At 32.4% G+C, this 20,894-nt stretch overlaps 1 protein-coding gene across 9 annotated transcripts in view; it reads left to right on the forward strand.

Annotated features, from left to right (window-relative positions):
• The window catches only part of LOC130665417 (glutamate receptor ionotropic, NMDA 2B), a 1,452,633-nt gene that overhangs the window by 875,496 nt on the left and 556,243 nt on the right, over positions 1-20,894 (forward strand). For all 9 annotated transcript variants that reach the window (XR_008989544.1, XM_057465786.1, XM_057465780.1 and 6 more), the window contains one exon: positions 7,750-7,979. Coding sequence is in view for 8 of the 9 variants with exons in the window: in XM_057465786.1 (XP_057321769.1) it covers positions 7,750-7,979 (230 nt within the window). In the remaining variant the exon portion in view is untranslated. The remainder of the gene's footprint in view (positions 1-7,749; positions 7,980-20,894) is intronic.

Below are 20,894 nucleotides of genomic sequence, written 5' to 3' on the forward strand. Positions count from 1 at the left end.
TTGCTGGCTTCGAAGACTACGGTTACAAGCGCACCATCAAGTTTGCTGATCATGTCCTTATAGTCGCTATTCATTCAGCTAACTCTAGCCAGTTTGTACCCGTGTATCACGGTTTTTGTGAGAGCCAAACTTCTCCAGCTGATTTGACCAGAATTGTCAAATTGGTATTCGATAAACTGATCGATAATGGACTAACTCCTGTTGCGACAGTTTGCGATCAGGGAACAAATAATGTAAAAACAATAAAGAACTTGCTATTAGAGTCAAATAGATTAAGATTTAAACGAAAATTAAACCCTGGTAATAATTTGACTTGTATATTTCTGCTGTGTTGTTTTTATTAAAAATCACATATTAAATTAATCAAATAATTGATTTTCAGGTGATACTATCCTTTATCGTGACTGTGAGATCGTGCCATTATTTGATAGTCCTCACCTTATCAAAGGAACAAGAAATAATTTACTCACGAAAACGTTACGATTTGATCACAAAGCTCTTTCGAAAGCAAGTTTTTGTAATTTGTTCCGTTATATTGACAAATCCGTTTCAGGATTTCAAGATGCACATTGGAAATATATTGAAAAGGCGTACAGAATAGATAAAAACCGAACGACAGGTTCAAGAGTCACAAATTTAACGGATGAACATATTTACGAGAAGAAAATACACAAAATGAGAGTTGCTCCTGCTGCACAAATTTTTAGTGTTACGACGTCAAATTTAATAAAAAGTTTGGTGGATTCTCCAGGTAATCTATTTTTTTTTATTGTGTGTCAACTTGAAAAACTTGTCAAATTTGAAAAACTATTCTCTTACTTTATTCGCCACAGAATATACCGCTATTTACATTTTTAATCAATCACATGCATCGATAACTTACCTTATATTTTACCTGGCGCATGCGCTCTGCATTCTACAACTACTAGGAATACTAATTTTCTTCAAGCATAAAACATAATTGACACAATTCTGTAAATTATTAACAGGCTTAATTTCGTTACGTTAATTTAATTTTAGATCCTATTATGACTACTGAGGGAGAACAAAAGTTAGGTCAGGAGGCGTTGTTTACTGCAGAGATTTTGCTCTATTTTAATGATTTGTTCGACTCAATGAATGGCTCTCAAAAAAATGAAAAAACTACTGCGCCTCTACGTAGCAATGTAACTGAAAGTAGTTTGCACCACAAATTCTGGGCTTCCAGTCAGTACTTCTTGCCTCATTTGAAGTTTTTGGACCCCAAGAATCCAAAAAAAAAGGCATTTGTTCCAACATTAGAAAATTGGAAAATAAACGTGGTAGGGTTCCAAAAACTGCACCTAATTTTAAAGAAATATGGGTTCGAAGAATTCTCACCGAGGCATTTTAATCAAGATGACCTGGAAAGTACATTTGGATGGCTCCGACAAAGAAGCTGCAATAGAAAACCATCATGTAAACTAGTAACTCGCCATTTGAGAAGTTTTTTAATTGACAAAGTCGGTAGATTTAAAATAAGACATGGAAATACTGAGTCTGCTGCTACGGTTGATGATTCTCAAAATATTGATTTTGGTGATGTGATTTCCACATTCAACAACTTTTTATTAGATGCAGACTGTGTTGATAGTGATGATAATGATGGTGATGCCAATTACGTTGATGATTCACTTGTAGAATCAAATGTAAAAGTAGTTGCTCATTCATCAAAGCTTGAATCAACAACGGTACTACCGAATATACTTCTGCATCTGTCCCGAAATAATGAAATAATGCAACAATTAATAAAATCTGTTGTTGGGTGTGATAATTGCATTGAGTCTTTCATTCGAAATCAAGATGGGTTGCCTTCTGATTCTTCTTTTGACCGAATGTACTTCCAAGTACTGAAAGTCATTAACGATTGTATAGTTATGTATGGCTATCGTAAAAATATCAGTGAGAACTTGAAATCTATCGTTCAAGAACGCATCGATGATGGTAAAATTGATAAGAGTTGGTTGACATGCACAAATCATTACCAGGAAATAAATGAAAAAGCAATTAATATTATTATACGGCGATTTATTGTTGACTGGTGTGCTGCAGTGAACGATCATCTTTCTGGAAAGAGTAATCATTTAAAAAATGCCAATTATATATTTTATCAAAGTTGGAAAACACATCAGAAAACTAAAAAAGTCGCGCTTCGAGATAAAGAAGTGCAGCAATAATAATAATTATAATAATAATAGTAATAATAATACTAATGATATAATTATTTTTTATACAATTCGTCTAAAAAATTAAAAAATTGTTTATTTATTAAAAATTTTGTTAGCAAAATTATATATTTACATATATAAAAAATAAATTAATATCATCATAACTCGTTTACAGTTTATTAAATATACATAAAATTATAATTTGAAAAAAATAAATAAATAAAAGTACTAGCCTGTCCTAGAGCAAAACTGAAACGCTAGCCAAATAGCTAAATAGGAATTCAACGCCTGCTGATAATTTTATTAACAGAAAGTACTTTGGCATTGATGCTTGCAATTACTACAAATATAATTGTTAACTATTCTTATAAATATTCATTATAATTATAAGTTAGATAAAATATTCAACAATAAAAATAAAAGAAATGCTCATTTTATTTAATTACAGTATTTACATTTTTAAATATTTTCATAATTCACTATAGGTAAATATGGTATACTATGGTCAGGATTAAACTGTACATACGCTGAATGCGATTAAAGTGCCATCGGCCCTAAAGACCCCTAGTCGAGTACTATTCGGTACGCGCTGCTAACATACGAGAGCGGACCCCCTGCGAGAAGTTGAGTTCCTGCGAAAAATAGTTACAGGTCTCCTAAAAATATGGTTGATGGCTTAAACGATCTGGAATAGCGTCTAGAATAAGAAGTTTTTTTGATTTTTTTTTGGAAAAATAAAATTACAATTGTTATGAACAAAAAACCGTTAAAAAAACTAGAAGTCCATTTTTTTGGCAAAATCTCGAAAAGTATAAGTGATAGCTCAAATATTAGAAAAGTTTCTGAAAGAGCAGAAAATTTTAGTAAAAAAGTTCCTGACTCCCCGTATTGTAGCTTCAATAATTTTAATTTTAATTTAACGTTGAAAATTAGCTTTTGCGCGGCAGTTTTGGCATGCGTGCGCCGCCACTCTAGTGAGCGCAGTTTTTAAATAATTTTTTTTTACAATCAAATATCAATTAAAAAATTTGAAAACATTCTGGTGTCATCTAGACACTTCAAAGAATATGATTTCGCGGTATTCAAAGTTGCATTACCATTTTTCAAAAAGTTATTCAATTTTTAATCAACATTTTTTTTACGGGTTTGTGTTGTCATAAAAGGCGGCATAAAAGTTTGAATAATTAATCTATAAATTTTTTGTTTCTTGGAGCTCTTTTTATAATCATACTCAACAAGATGACAGTATGAAAGTTTATACAATTTTTGATTTCATTAATTATTAATTTTTGAACTACCAAAAAAATTAAAAATTAAAATAATGTATGTTAAATAATTTTAAGCCATTACTGATTTCATATTCTTGTTAGGCATTATATGATTACTTTTCAAATTTTTTCTTGCCATTTATTTATAAATTATTTATAAACAAATGGATTAATTTTATATTTTTGAAAAATTTTTTTTCACCATATTGTTAGCGTAAGGAAATAATGATTTCAAAAAACAAAATTTTCTTAAAAACTACATCTTATTGTTTATAATCTTTTTTTTCATCAAGGAATCATTTTTTTTTTAAAACATAATTTGCATTTCTAAATATAATGGCAAAAAAAAATCTTGTTTGTCAATAATTAATTCATTTGCTTGTTTGACAATTTTTTCTATCATTTTAATTTTTTTCTAGAACATAAAAAAATTACAATAACAGCAACCTGCAACAATATGGCAAATAAAAATTTGTTCAATTTTTTAAAAAACATCTGGATTTTGGAGTACCACAAAGTCCACGCACTGACTCAATTTGTCAACAAACAAATTGCTGTAACTTTGCAACTATTGCAGATACAGTTTTCGACCTTCGAGTCGTTTTTATACAGTATGAGTTAAGCTTTTTTATAATTTTCAAACCTAACGTTTATCTGTTATAGTTCTCTAACAACTCGCATTTATTTATAAAAATAACCCGAGTCGAAATATCGAGTGTGATTCCAGCGCCTCGAGCGTGTCGAGTGTAACTCCAACGTCTCGGACGTTGCAAATGCAAAATCCATGTTTTAAAAGCATTACAAACATGAATTTCATTTAGTAAATATAAAAAACGTAAGATTTCTAGTACAGTAAAATCCGAAATGGTTCATTGTTATGAAATCAATTTCCTCGAAGCAGGTGGTCCTAAATAGATAAGTTTATCTATTGTGGTAGTGAAAAATTATTCGTTTTGGTGTTTAATAAATGGTCGAGATCGAAACTACTCGTTGTATTAGGCTTATTGACTTTTCGACTGATCGATTAAGTGAGGATCATTTGTGTACATTGTAGTATCGATTTTAACCAATCGAATGTAATCAGCTGACAGGCTGACAGGTCTGATGATTGTTGTTAAAATAAGAACACATATTTAAACTAAATGTTTATTCTTTAAATGGTTAAAATGATAAAGGCCCTAGGGGTATAAGGATGGTGAATTTGCCCCCGAAAGGTATCGGCTTGATACTGCGGGGATTTTTAGGCACTAATAAGATATTAAGATCCTGAGAGTTTCAGCTTTTGAAACCAATCGGTCTTCGAGAAAAAGCCAAATATGTAAAAATCAGATAAAATGAATATTCTCAGAGACTATTTTATCGATTGACTTATACTCGGGATATGATTTGGGGGTCGATAGTAGCTCCTCGGAAAAAAATTGGGAGCTTGATCGGTCGACAACAACCTTGAAAAAAATGACTTTTTAGTTTTAATTTCGACTTTTCACGATGTTACGGTTCTGGTACAATTATGAAATAATTTTTTTTGGATTCGTCATCCAATATCCTATAGACTTAAGTGCTTTTAAAATTTTTAAAAGAGGTACGCCATATAGAAAAACAATAAAAACCACTTTTTAAGCAAATATTTACTTTATTTACATGTTTAAAGTGTGAATCATTATTTTTCTAGTTTGTATATATGTTCTTGAATGTTATTTGCAAAAATAATCTCTGCATCAGCAGTTAAATTTTGTCATATCATATAATATCAACTAAAATATTATAATCATTATACACATATAAAACAGGAAATAGATTTTAGTTTGTAAATTATAAATACATAACAACAAATGAAAGATATACTTGAGGAAAAAAATGTATAATCATATTTTATCAGTCTTCATCACTATCCTCTTCAATCACAGGTGAAATACTGTCTCTATCAAATAATTTGCTAAGTATTTCAGCAGGCCTTAAAATCTTTGTTAAATATCTCCCGTGTGATAAATAGTAAACAACAGCAGCAACATGAGAGCAACATCCAATTGTTCTCAGACCATTTGCACACTCACAACTATGCCTCAATATGCTTTTTGGACCAATAGCATTTTTTTTATACTCAATAAAACATCTATAAACCTTTCTATTAATGTGTCTGGATTAAACTTGAATTTTGAGTATATTTGACTGTTCTTTCACATATTGAATAGTGAGATTACCTGTTTCATCAAGCATTTCTGCTAAATAGGAAACAGCCTGTTTCAATTGATAGGAACCAGTGAAAAAAATACGCAGATCATTTTCTGTCATTTCTAGAAAGTCTTCAAGAGTTTCAGATGAAATTGTTTGAAACGGCAATTTTTTTCGCTGCCAGCCATTTTTTTGAACGTTATTCTACAACTAAGCTCTGATTAAACTTAGAGATTCATCATAGAATCGTTTGTTTATTAAAAAATTTCGACAGCATCGATTTCCATCTGGTATGAAGACTCGTCGCTTAATGAATGACTGCATTCTGGCTTTTTGAGGAATAATAATTAAGTCACTAGTATTACCGCAAAGACAACAGTATCGATGAGTTGAAATAGTTCTTTTCATACGAATCTCAACGTACTCTGTACAATCGGTAGGAGTAATGTTGACTCTAAAAGAAGGATAATCTGAACTTGACTGAGACAATGTCATGTGTGACAGACTAGACTCCGTTCGTTCTAACAGTCCACTAACGATAGATTCAGATCCATCTTCAGCATCAAAAACCACCGGTTCAACTTTTCTTTTTTTATACATCTCTACACGACATTTACCACAAACAATATCACCAGTAAAAAATTCACCATCAAATACTGCAGAAAACTCATCAATGTCTTGTTCTGTTAATAAAGTTTCAGGAGTTCCCGGAACTTTCTTTACTATTTTTGAGCAAATGCAACACTTATCATTGATTATTTTATTTGGAGTCATTTTATTAGCTTAATAAATAAAATGTGAACAGACAATCTCTCAGATTCAGATCATAAACAACACTTTTGTCAGCTGTTGTATATACGACCAAATACGCCAGTGGGCGCGTCGGTCGTGCGGATCTTTTTGCACATAAGACGACTGAGTCGATAACATACCATATTCAATGACTAAAAGCGACAATTTGAAAATAATTTTAATATTACTGCAAAAAAACACTACATAATTAATTAAAAAGTGGTTTTTATTGTTTTTCTATATGGCGTACCTTTTTTAAAAATTTTAAAAGCACTTAAGTCTATAGGAAATTGGATGAGGAATCCAAAAAAAAAATATTTCATAATTGTACCAGAACCGTAACATCGTGAAAAGTCGAAATTAAAACTAAAAAGTCATTTTTTTCGAGGTTGTTGTCGACCGATCAAGCTCCCAATTTTTTTCCGAGGAGCTACTATCGACCCCCAAAACATATCCCGAGTATAAGTCAATCGATGAAATAGTCTCTGAGAATATTCATTTTATCTAATTTTTACATATTTGGCTTTTTCTCGAAGACCGATTGGTTTCAAAAGCTGAAACTCTCAGGATCTTAATATCTTATTAGTACCTAAAAATCCCCGCAGTATCAAGCCGATACCTTTCGGGGGCAAATTCACCATGCTTATACCCCTAGGACCTTTCTGGATTTATCACGGAACCATGGCGGAAACACTGTGGAACCATGATGGGTACACTGTCTGATCACTGTACAGGGTGTCTTCTTCGGGAGGCAGGGGAAAGAGTACCACGTCCCCTCTTGACCAAGTGGTATGTCGACCAATACAGAATTGGTACTATGGGGGGCCCATTCCAACCCCCACTTCGACCAGAGTCTCTTTATTTCTTGAGATGGGAGGAGTGCTGTGGGCCCACGTGAGGTCGGACTCGTAGTGACAGTGGTTAGATACCACACGCAATGAGGATTTTTGATTATACCTCCGGTTAATGTCCACTCTTGGTTTCGGCTGAGAGTGTCGCTTAAAGTGTAGAAGATGGGGATTTCGCAACGCGAGTATGTCCAAAAGGGTGAGGTCTCGGCCTCCGGACGGCGGCGGCGGACTTAGGTCCACGTTACATTAATTAATTGTCTGATCACTGTAGCTACATGGTAGGTTTGCCGTGAAATCACAGTGGTTACACGGTGTAACCACTGTGGAATCACCGTGTATACGCGGTGATAAAATGGCACAAACTCACTTTGTAACCACGGTGGATCCACCGTTATTCCACCATGTTTCCACCGTGATTTAAAACCGCCAGAGTTATTTAATTCTGATGATAATGTCAACATATTGTAACTTAATGTGTAGATTGGAGTATGGAAATCGTGGCAAAAAGGAGGACTTGATATAAAAGACATAGTTTGGCCAGGCAATTCTCATACGCCTCCTCATGGTGTTCCGGAAAAGTTTTATCTAAGGATCACATTCTTAGAAGAGTCACCATACATCAATTTAGCACCACCAGATCCTGTTAGTGGTAAATGTCTCATGGATCGAGGAGTTTATTGTCGCGTAGCAAAGAAGTCGGAGCTGAAAGAGTAAGTACAAGCTTCGTTTTTAATAAGTATTAATTTAATTTTTTGTAATTTCGATTTTATGAAATGTCATTAATGTTTAACAAGAAAACTATTTCTTTCATCCAGTTCACATCAGTATAAAATAGTGTTGCGTAATCACAACTACATTCAAATTTGAATGTAGTTGAACTTCCGGCAAATAGAGGCAGCACCTACTGGGGCCTAGAGTCTATCTATTCAAACTTGACTTGCGCTGTGCGACGCATGCGCATGGATTTTTCCTGCCTCGTGGCAAGAAGACCGACGCCATTATCTATTCGTTTATACATTTTCAAGTGTCACCACGTGTTTTGTATAATCTATTCAAATTGCGCTCATCTCGAGTAAATAATTAAAAGTAATCAATTAATTACGTTAAGGGTTCATAACTCTATCTAAAATTATAATTATTTTTATAATTGCGAGCTCAGAGCTCAAAAAATAAACATAAAACAATATCAAGAAATCCAGTGCTCTCCAACCTGTTCCTGAGGAGGTTATTTTCGACGGAGAATCGTACAGGTGCTTAAATTCTACTTTATAAATTAATTCAAGTGTTCATCAAAACAAAAGACTCTGTTTTATTATTTATTTGAATATTATTATGCTCAATTTCTTAATTAATTAAACTCAAAGTTATTTTTCGCTCAGTAGCCTCTGCTATCATGCTACCACGTGTTCAACAGATAAATTAAAATCAGTGTAATTTATTATGAGCTCATTAAATTCAATTCAATTATGTGATCATTACTATTAAAACTCAATAACAAAATTATTTATGTATTCAGTGCTATTAAAAATAGTAATTACGTGTTCAATAATTCACTTCGCTCAGTAACCTCTGACATCATGTTACTTATTATCATGACATTTTTGCATTCAACTCAGTGTTCAATTGAACTCAATTTGATTATTTTTAATTCATTATTTACTCGAGCTCAACTCAATAATTTGTATTCAATCATTCACGTATTCATGAGCTCAGACATTTAACAGTATTATAAATTAAATAAACTATTTAATTGCAACCCAGTGATATTTTGTGCTGTGACAAATAAAAATATTGTTATATTTTTAAATATGCGTATTTTTCAAACATCCCAACCACCAACCAGTCCTGGCATGTCTTTATTTAATTATTATTACAACAAATAGTGATATTTATTGATGTTATACTTTTTTGTATAAAACGATGTCTCATCAAACCTTATTTGACATTATCAGGTATTTTTCAAATTATTGACAAAGTTTCCTCACTTTATAATACAGTGTTTCATAATGAAATTTTGTAAAATATTGAAAACATATTTTCTTGATATTCGCACCCAATAAATTTAATTATTATTCATAATACTTTGCAAGAAATCAGAATTAATCAGCCATCAATTAATAATAATTAGTACTCGCACCCATCAGTCAATGATTATCAATAACCATATGTAAGCAATAATTTCCAAGTATTGACCAATCCCAACGTGTGTTCCTTAGTGCTTATAACTGAGAATAAATACCATCGGTGTTGAATAATCCACAAATAGTAACTGCATGTCAGTAATCATCACACTGATAAATAATGTTTCGCTATTAGTACTGTTTCATTGATAATACTTGACAATTATTTATTAATAAACGTCACAAGTTTATTATCAGTTAGCCCCGGATATCCGTATTTATAGTAACCGAACATTAATACATTAACGCAATTACTAATGACTATATCCATAACCAATACACGTCAGTGCAATTAATTGGGTGTTCAATTTAACAAAGTAGTAAATTTTAAATAGTCGATAATTATGATGGGACTCGACCACGCAAGAGCATGTAACTCCCAACTGCCTAACTACGATGGAGAATTCTTAAGCGCGAAACCAGCAGATTAAAGAGTGCCAAAGTCCTTACCAGCTCAAATAGAACGAGACCTCGGTAGGTGTCCATTAAATCCCTCAGAATCATCTCTAATCGAGAATTTAATAACCATGCTAGATTGTACAGCTTAATTTATTGGATAAATTATCGTGCTTCAAACTTTCAATAATTTCCAAAAATTCAAGTATAACAATTCCTTTATACAAAGATAGTATCATGTTGTTTCATCATGATAGCTAATACACGTCTGAGTAAATTAGCATTTGTTACTTTGTCAGAACTGATCCGATGCCTTGTTCTGGTTCTCACTTCAAGCTACGGAGCTTTTCACTCTGTCCTATGTTATTAAAACCAGGACTAGTGATGAGCAAAATCTGTCTTGGTCTTACAGTCTTGGTCTTGGACTTGCGTTTTTGCAAGACCAAGACCAAGACCAAGATCATACAAACACTAGCAAGACCAAGACCAAGACCGAATGAACAAGAACAAGACTGAAACCAAGACCGAGAATGCAAGACCAAGACCAAAATGCAAGGCTAAACTAAAAATTATAACTTCAGTTGTAAATAGGATATATGAGAATGAACGAGTTTTTGTTGAAACAAAAAATTTTGTGTGTTTAAAATTACTAGTTCCTTCCACTAAATTTATACACTGAATATAAAAAAGGCATTAGTAAACCTTACATATACGACTGGAGTGCTTTTTAATCCACTTTTATACACACATTTACCCCATAATGAAAAAATTAATTTATCCAGAAAATTATATCAGACCTCTAACTACATTTATGATGCGCATGCGTCAGCTGATAAAGAATAATAAGCATGCAAATAAAACACACAACTAACTACCTTGTTACAATATTTAAAAATTTTGGTAAATCCAAAAGTGCACGACTCTTAATGCTCATTTGCAAAAAAAGAAAAATCTACGATAAAAGTTTCAAGGACAATTTTTTTTTCCTTTCTGTTACACTATAAATTCGAATTCCGCTTCGAAAAATAGTCATATGGTCTTACACACTCCAGTTGTGATATGTTTTGTGCCATCCTGTATCTGAATTATTTCGTTGGATATTATTTATCGTTGTAATCGTTATTATTAATTAATGGAACGGCGTCAATTGACCTAATTATCATTAAATCTACCATTAAATGTAGTTATTTATGATTTTTTGGAAAGCCACTGTGAGTTTCTCCATCAAACCTAGTGAACACCTTGGACGTATATTCGTTTGCGCGTCCAATACTCCCAAATCGTCGGCGAGTTACTAGTTCTCAGTTCATTGGTAATAATTATTTATTATCTATCAGAAAATAAAGTAATAAAAAATTTAAATACGCAAATAACGTATATGAGGTAAGTAATTAATATTATTTTGGGGTTTTATACTGTCCAATTACTATTGTTATTCACAATCTTGGGAAATATAATGAGTGATGGTATAGCAACTATTCTATTAGGTGTACAAAAAAGTTCTACCCGTGTTTTGCCAAAAAAAAAATACATTAAAAAATTTTTAATAAAATGCAATTCTTTATCAAAATAACCACCATCAGTATCTACTACACTTTGAAACGCTCAGGCAACTGATGAATTCCACGGTGATGAAAGGCTTTATCTTTTGACAAAATGAAATCATCTATATTTTTTTCGACTTTCCGGGAATAATGAATCATATATGAACATCCATGGCAACATATGATGCTCCAAAAATGGCCATACATGTAAATTGGCAATGCATGGCCAGATTTATCCATATGTGGTCATGTATGATTATACATGGCCATATATTTCAAATTTACATATATATTGTAACGGGTTTTTCACCACCGGGGATCTACCAGAGTGAAGTCCGAATACACTCACTGTTTTTGGCTACCTTGTTCAAAAATACTTAAGTTGGGCGCCAGGTGATTTTATAATCACCAAATAAACAATTATCAAAAATGTCGACTCAGGGTGGCGGATCGGGGAAAGGTCAGGCACTTAAGATTACGATAAATAATTAATCAGAATTAACACAAAATAATTAGTCATATATTGAACACAAAATAATTGATCGGTATCACAAAATTATTATCGGTTACAAAAAAAATATAAATGCCGTTGTCGGCTTGACTCGATATAAACGAAACTATATAAAAAAAAATCGTAGTTGATCGAAACACAATTCAGTTCATTGCTCAGAGAAAACACAGTCGGTTATCGAAATAAAATAAAATACGTTTATTGTCCGGAGACACACATACAGCGGAAGTATTAACGAAATACTTGACGAATGACGTCAGAGTATTCTTACACGTCGAGGTGACAAGACTGCTGTTGCGAATGAGACACAGATAATCCGTGATTCTCAGAATTACTCGATTGAAATAAAATAAAATATAAAATAATATTTTATTTCGGTAACACGTTAAATTGCACGATCATATAATTTTTACGCGTAATTAATTATTAATTAATAATTATTACACGAACGCGGTTCACTTGTTCACTACTAAATTCACTAGAACACGTTGTTCAGTTTTCGGGCCGAGGCTTCGGCTTGTTCACTTGTTCACGGAGTCGGTTATTGTCAGTCGAAATTAATTGTCGTGATCAATTAATTTAACTAGTCGTTGATCCAAACTCGGATTGGTCGTTTTAGTCGTAAATCGCGTTGTTTAATCGTCGGGATCGAAATTGGTCGGAGTCGAATTGTTCAAAATAAAAAAAACGTGGCCGTTCAGTACGGCGTCTCTCCCGGATCTCTCGTTTCAATCCATGCGTTGGATCGTTTGCTCGGTCAAAGTCGGAATTTTTCGTCATAGATGTCACCAAAAGTTGCTCACCGGGTAATTATTTATTATTTCAAATAATTTTTAAACCACGGGTCGATGTCGAATTTTCCTCATGTTACAATATATATATATATATATATATATATATTGTGACATTTTAAAATTTCACCTTCTAATTCGACGCCGACACGTGGTCATTTAGTTATTAATCCGTACATTATTATTATTTAATAATGTAAGGTTATATATATTTTGACAGCTGCCGTATATGGACTTGGCCGATCACGAGTTTGAATTACTTTTGAGCAACTTTTCCCGCGTATGATAATTTGTTTCGTTCAGTTGGCAGCTTGGTACGAGAAGGATCCGAGACTCGAGATATTTAATAATAATAGTAATAAGTTCTTTAGTAATTAAGTTAGCTTAAGTTGGTATCGTGGCGTTTTTAGAAATTTAGGTACTCGTTTGCTGGTCACCAGAGCCCAAGAGGATTCGGCTACGATCCACATGCCCGACTCGACGACAACGGCCGACAATACCCGAAGTGCGGAGAGTAAATAAGTCCGCCAGCGGAACGTTTTCGGAAGTTGACATCGTCTAGTGATTTAGCCTGTATGACGACTAACACACCCGAACGAACGGGCCAATGTCCACGAACAGTCGTAACAAAGATTTTTACGACATATGGTATACATGCACAAGTGATTTATTTTGGGAAACTGAACCGACATCGAGGGATTCGGGGAGCAATTGCCCGCGCCAAGCATGACCGAGCTCTGCATTAGTAGCGATCGAAGCGCCGCCAACCGGGGGAGCCCTGAACTACGATTGACGAGGAGGGAAAAGGAACGACCAACGCCATTCTGGATCGTACCTGGTTGCCACATACACGTGCTTGCGATTTACAAATTTGAGAACTTCCGTTATTGTGAATAGTCAATTAAAAGATAGTTGAGATATTATAAGGATAATTGTGCCGGGTTTACGGTTGTTATTTTTTTTTGTATTACTGGTCGTCCGTGAGAGACGCAAATCCGTGCATCGGTTAAATTCTTGTTGTCAGACTGTGAGGTTAAGAAACGCTCGTTTGCCACCGACACCGGCGTTTCAATTTCCGCGTGCGGAGATCTTTAATTGACCATACGTCAATTAATTTGAGGGCATCAACACCATTCCGTGATCGGAGAGGCCGATTACGTCGTAAGGAATTTCACGCCGACCACGGCTAGACATTTTGGGGAGCAACGACCACGTGGAGAAGGAACACCAATACTTCGAGATCATCGACCGGTGAGCGAGTCCAAAAAAAATTTATTTCGAGAGATAACTCGAATTGGCTCACCTACTTTAAATAATAAGATTTTACACCGGAATAGGTGTTTGCGGGTTCTGTCAATTCGATTTATCTCCACTGGTACAAGTAGAATTTGGAATTGTAGAGTGCGTCGTCACATTTTCTGTTGTGTCACGAGAGTCGTCTGATCGACATATTTTGTTGTTAGTCTATATTATTATTGGTTCTTTTATTATTGTACTTTATCCATTATTTTTTTTTGGGAGTTATATTAAGTGTACTGCGTATTCGGGTCTCGTTATTCATTCTTTATTGTTTCATTTCTTTTTAACCCGAATTATTAACCGTAATAAATTGCTTGTTGTTTATGGTACGGATAACATTCCGACGGTAATTCGAGTGCGGCCGTTAAATTACCGACTGTGGCGGATGTCAAGTAAATTAACATCACCTTGCCGTAAAGTTACGGTACTGTATTAGTTTAAGTTACTGCGTATCTTATCCCGAGTTTTCTTGGTCATCGTTTATATCGAGGCAAGCCGACAACGGCATTAGTATTAAGTTTTGATGTATTAAAAACGTTTTTTTTTGTTGTCTTACGGTCATACCGATTGATTTATTTTTTTTTAATATACGAATTAGTAGAGTCATACAATTTTGAGTACATATTTTATCGACACCTTAAGTGCCTACCCTACCCCGATCCACCGCCCTGAGTCAGCGATCCGCATGAAACTTCGGTGAGTGGAACTCACCTGGCGCTCAACAACTACAGAACCCGAAACAGGTAAGCCGAATATTTGTGAGGGGATTAGTTCGCCTGACGGATTCCAGGCGGATTAAATAACCGGTCACAATATATATATATAATTTTGATTAAGCTAACGACCCATTTCAATGAGACTGTAAATAAGTTAACCCAGCAATACGTATTAAGCAGTCTGAGGAAAAATTTTTTTATAATTTCAGAGATCATGTGCAAAATAAGGAGCACGTTAAAAGAACATTAATAATTTTTTGAAAAACAATTTTATTTTAATACTTCAATTTTACGTATAAAATATTTGATTCAAACTATATTATATTTACTTCAACCCCACAATTAATTTATTACGTTTCTTTAAGCACCAATGTATATTTAGCGATAAATAAAATACTTTTGTATCATATTTTTCTCTAGATTCTATCCAAAATATACTAATAGTTTTAATAGGTTGAAGTTATGAAAAAAATTGCAATATTAAAAGTTTACATTTATTACCAGCGAAATAATTTGAAATTTTGAATTATATGAATAACATTGATTTCATAATTTATTGAAATAAAATGGCATAAAGTACGCATAAATAATAATTCCAATGTAATTTTATTTAATTTTCATAAAAAAACCATCGTACAAAGTATTAATTAAACAAAAATTCGACAAATATACGTATTTATTTACGCAAGCCGTAAATCAGTATGTTTTTCAGATATTTGAAGTTTTATTTATTACTTTTTGGATATATTACGTTATCCAAAAAATTTGCAGATGATAAAAATAAAAAATTAAAGGCAACAAAAACAAAGTTATGTAAGAACTGTACTCATACGATAACCCGAAATTACTTTATTATAAAGTCAGTCAGTTTCCCAGCAATTGGCCAGTTTAACTCCATAAACAACATTTTCGGGACATATTTTTATAGCTGGTCGAATTGTACGAGTTTCTCTGATAAAATTCGTAGTAGATAACGGCATTAATCGATGAATATGACGTGTATCGAACCCGTAATTGATATGTTGGAAATTTTTAACTATGATACCGCATATCGTAATACTATCTTGATTAAACTGTACTATACTTTGTATAGAACTGAATGTATTATCAACATCATTATGTATGAACGAATCAGAAAATCTAGTAGTTTTTTCGGGATTTTCACAGGCAAATTTAACTCCGTTAACTTGCATGCTTTGAAAGCTAGTGATTACTTCTGGATTGAAGCCAGCTTCTTGTAAAATATTGCGTTCATTTACTGACAATTTTCGCGTTGTTAGTTTGCCTTTTCCAATAAATTTATTCCGATTTTTGGTCTCATAAGTTTCGTCAATAACATTTAATTTTTTTTTAATGAAATTTCTAGTTTCAGAAGAAATATTTTCATCAAAAAATGAGTTATTGATGAATTTATATATTAAAAAACGAGTTGCGATTTGATCTTGTCGAGCATTCGGACTGGTTAAGGTATCTAAAATTTTCCGATTCCAAGACTCAAAAACAAATGCATGATGAGCCGAAATAGGACCCCAATCTCGTACACATTGAACTAAATGTGTCATCAAATGTATGTTTGACGTCATTTTAGTAGTTCCAAAAAGTATTTCAAACTGTATAACATGATTTTTTAGTAACGTCTCCGCACGATTGAGTTGTGTTGATGTTACTGAATCACAGTTTAAATTATGAATGGCCTCTGATAAAAGCGCCAAATGATCTCCGTATGGTTTAGACAAAACATTATTTAAGCAAATAGGAGCATAGTCTAACCAATTTCGCCATTCCGATGCTTTCCACTGTGCATAGTATTTAATACTTCTCGGATGACGCGATCTACATGATGGAGGTCTTATTGTTAATAGATATTCATCTATTACTTGTAATTTTTTTGGATTTCCGATATAATAAGGAGTTTTAGTTGTTGTAAGAAGTATTGTGGTGTGCAATTTTGTGACTCCTAAGAAAACTGCATGCATCGCTTCTACAATGATTCCCTTACTCATATTAAACATTGGTACAGCTGTCAACGCGGAATAACCTTTTATCCCATGTCCAACAATAACAATAAATTTTGAAGTCACTGGAGCTGAATTAGTAGGCGTCCAAGTGATACCAACATTGAACAGATTACGCATTTCTATTGTGAATGGTCGTAATAAATTATTCATCAATGGATGTTCATTGTCCACGTATATGGCTGCAAGCATCATGTACTTTTTACGTAAGTGAGGTGAGAGTTCATTTATTTCGGCATAAACTGGCCATGCACTAGTACGTGATGAATGTGCAACTTGATAGCCATCTGTGTTAAATGTGATAGAGAAATTATGCCAACAGCTCAAAATATTTCCAGGTGCACATAATCGCTGATACTCCTGACCATCATATATATCTTCTAGGGAATCAACTTTTCTCTTCTCTCTGAGAAATCTATATTTCAATGCCTGAGTTATATTTGGGATATTTAATAGTTGTTTAATTTGAGCTCTTAAACTTAGGCTCAAGTAATAACCTAAATAATTCTCCAATTGTTTGGGACCACATCTTTTACAAGAATATTGAGTTTGCAATAGTTTGCTTTCATTTTTAGGACCCAAATAATCTTTACAAAATTTACAATAATAATGCAAAGTGATAATAGAATTTTTTCGACTTAAGACTTTCCATAATGATGCTTTACTTGTTGGTAAATAATTCGATGAATGTGATGATTTTATCCATCTGAAAATATCTGAAATGGCCTCATAAGACATACGATGTTTTACTGAGATAGCTATTATAGAAAGCAAATGATCTTTTGCGCTTATGTGATTTTTTGAAATTAACGGGAACTTAAATCCAAGTTCATGGTTTATTTCAAAAAATGAACAATCATTATCGTCGTCATCATAGTCACTACCATTACCACCGTTGTCATTATCACTGCATCTACTACTATCGTCAGTGTCGCTACTACTTTCATTACAGTTAATATTTACACTTTCATCAAAATTATCATGATTAATATTTGTACCAGGATGATTCTTATCACGAGCCATCTTCATACCGATATTTAAATAATTAATATTATTATCCATCGTATCATAATCAAAAGCATCAATATCCACTCCAACATTCATCGAATCATTATCTTCGTCGCTGTCACCATCGTTATCAATGTCAACAGAATTACGGAGACTATTAATATTGGCATTTGTATGATTTGTAATGCTTTCATCCAAATTGACATCTAAAAAAACTGTATCATCATGTTTTTGAGTTGTCAACAGATTACCCGACACCAAAGGCTGAAAATAAATAAATTAGTAACTCTTCTAAATTATTCTCATCAAATAAAGCTCATGTAAAATTATTATTTGTAAATAAATTTATTTTTTAATATATATTATTATCATTATTAAAACAAAACCCCTTACTAATTAATTTACCTGTTCTTGGAAAGAATTATCCCACAAATTATATGGAATCGGAGGTCTTTTTGGAAAAGCAAGGGCGAATTGTTTTAATTTTGACATTTCCCTTCGATAAATAGCAGTTTTAGATTTCCCTGGACGCTTTCTCTGATACATTTTCGTAAAAAATCTCCAATCCGATCAAATTCTAAAAAAAGAAAATATTAAAAATAATATTGAGTTGTTAACATTTGTTATTTATTTGGGTGGTCGTTAGAAAGTAAATTTTCTCAGGCGCCCCATTAAAAGCTTCTTTTTAATAAAAAAATACGAGTTTAATTTTTTCCTTTTAAGTAAAAAGAACACGTGCCGAAGGACGATCAAAGCTCAATTCTCGATACAATCACGGTTTTTTTCAAATATCTCATGAAATATGCAGATTAGAAGAAAAAATAATGGGAACAATTTGTAGGAAATTGAATTCTTAACAAAAAAAGTTAGACTCATTTTTTTATAAAATGTGCATTTACGAAGATATTTTAAAAAAGCTTTTTTGAGATCTGATGAATTGAGCGTTTTAAGGATTGCAAATTTTGAAAATAACATTTTTCTAAGTATATAGAAACTAAAAACTAAAAAGAAGCTTTTTATGGGCGCCTGAGAAAATTTAATTTTTAACGACCACCCTATTATTAATTTGTTATTTTTTTTCCCCGAACTAATATTTGTTAATAATTTATCTAAATATTGTCGATCATATTAATACTAATTACCTGAATATAATTCGATATTTTTCACACTTATAACGTCTTTAAATTTTTCATAAAATCATAAACTTTAAGAATGTTGAAAAATATTTACATGAAGTATGGCAGGTTTTTTTTTTTAATTTTATAAGTTTAAAAATATATATTCATACATTACAACGCCATAAGCCGAAGAAAAAATTGATGTTTTTTAATGAAAATAGTCTGAGTTAATAGACCACATTCATAAACTTTGATGTATGTTGTAGGTTAGAATGTATACCTAAACATGTATATATAAATAGTTCAGTCTGCAAAAGAATTGGCTTTTCTCCCACTACTTGGCAATTATGACTTTGTACTTACGCGCAAGCGCAGTAATGATTTAATTAGGAGCCATATGAGAGATCCGAACTGAAATGTAGCCAACGTAACAACTGGAAGCACATTTTAAAGCAAACTTGGACCATAACAAAATATGTAGATTCCATATATATATTACATCGAAATAAAAAATTTTAATTGATATAAGACTCTTACTGTAAGAGTAAAATGTTATATTTGAACCATAATTCAGTTAAAAAGATGAAGAAATTAAATAGTATGGCTGACAAACTCTTTAAAAGTATACAAGTTTCATTTTGCAATAAATTGACGATCCACATTGCTACTACGTAAACAAAAATTCAACCGTCGGTAAGGTAAATCTCGTTAGCTTATACAAGCAGCTTATTGCTCCATTACTTCGTTACCTAACAAGATTTGCCTTACCGACATAATGATGTGAATTGTCCATTTATTGCAAAATGAAACTTAGATACTTTTAAAGAGTTTGTCAGCCATACTATTTGTTTTTCTCATCTTTTTAACTATACTTTTCTTCAAATATAACATTTCACTCTAACAGTATGAATGTTATATCAATTAAAATTTTAAATTTCGATGTAATCTATAAGCTATTGAATGTAAATATTTTGTTATGGTCCAAGTTTGCTTTAAAACTTGCTTATGTTTGTTGCGTTGGCAACATTTCTGTTCGGATCTCTCATATGGCCCTTTTAATTGTATAAAAAGGCGGGAGAAAGGCCCATTCTTTCGCAGATTTAAGTATATATAAATACGTTACCATAGAGTCTACGCATTACCTATAAAATTATATCCAAAATTTAATTTGAAAATAAAAAATCTATATGTATGTATATATATATTACAGTCGATTATCGTAAATTTTAATGGCTTATTGTGAACCATTAACACACAGTCAAATTATAATTTCATTAAATAATTAAGTTCATATACGAATCGATCATTGATAACCTCAATTATAGCATTTTGTTAATAAAATGCAAAAATATGCTGTAGTAAGTTACGTTGATGCTTTGAAGAATTTCTGTAAGATTATATCAACACGGTATATTTTCAAATAAGTGAGTGGAAAATTTATCGAAATCACTGAAAACAATGTTGAGATTGATGACAATGAAATTTTGCACATAAGAAACACATCTTGTCATAACGGGCGTGTAACGATAATTGGTTATGGAGGTATAATGATTATGTAAATGTTGATTTTAATTTTATAAGTTTATTCTTTACATAATTTTCATTTTTAGATAGTATTAGCGAGCTCAAAGAAAATTATGAAGAAAGTGGTAAGAGGATTCGTACAGCGAAGCGGCAAAGTCTCACTCCACTATCAAACGATGGGAAAAAAAAGCAAAAAAAATTAAAGGCTTCCACAAAATAAACCCAAGCAAACACTTCAAGGAAACGCCAACATTCTGAAGGTAAATTTTCTTTTACAGAAAGATGAATCCTTTACAATAAGTTTTATTTTTTATGTTTGATGGCAAATTAAATCACATAATACTGTTATGTAAAATTTTAGAAGTCTCAAAAAGCTGCAACTTTAACAGCTCAAAATATATCAGATAGATTTTACAAGGATTTGGGAAAGGTAATCAATGAATATTTGTAGATTTTTGTTTTTTTTTTGGCACAAATTGATAATAAAAATGAAGGATTATTCTTGAGATGTTGTTGATCCATG

The sequence above is a fragment of the Microplitis mediator genome, chromosome 3 (assembly GCF_029852145.1).
Source record: "Microplitis mediator isolate UGA2020A chromosome 3, iyMicMedi2.1, whole genome shotgun sequence".
Lineage (NCBI taxonomy): Eukaryota > Metazoa > Arthropoda > Insecta > Hymenoptera > Braconidae > Microplitis > Microplitis mediator.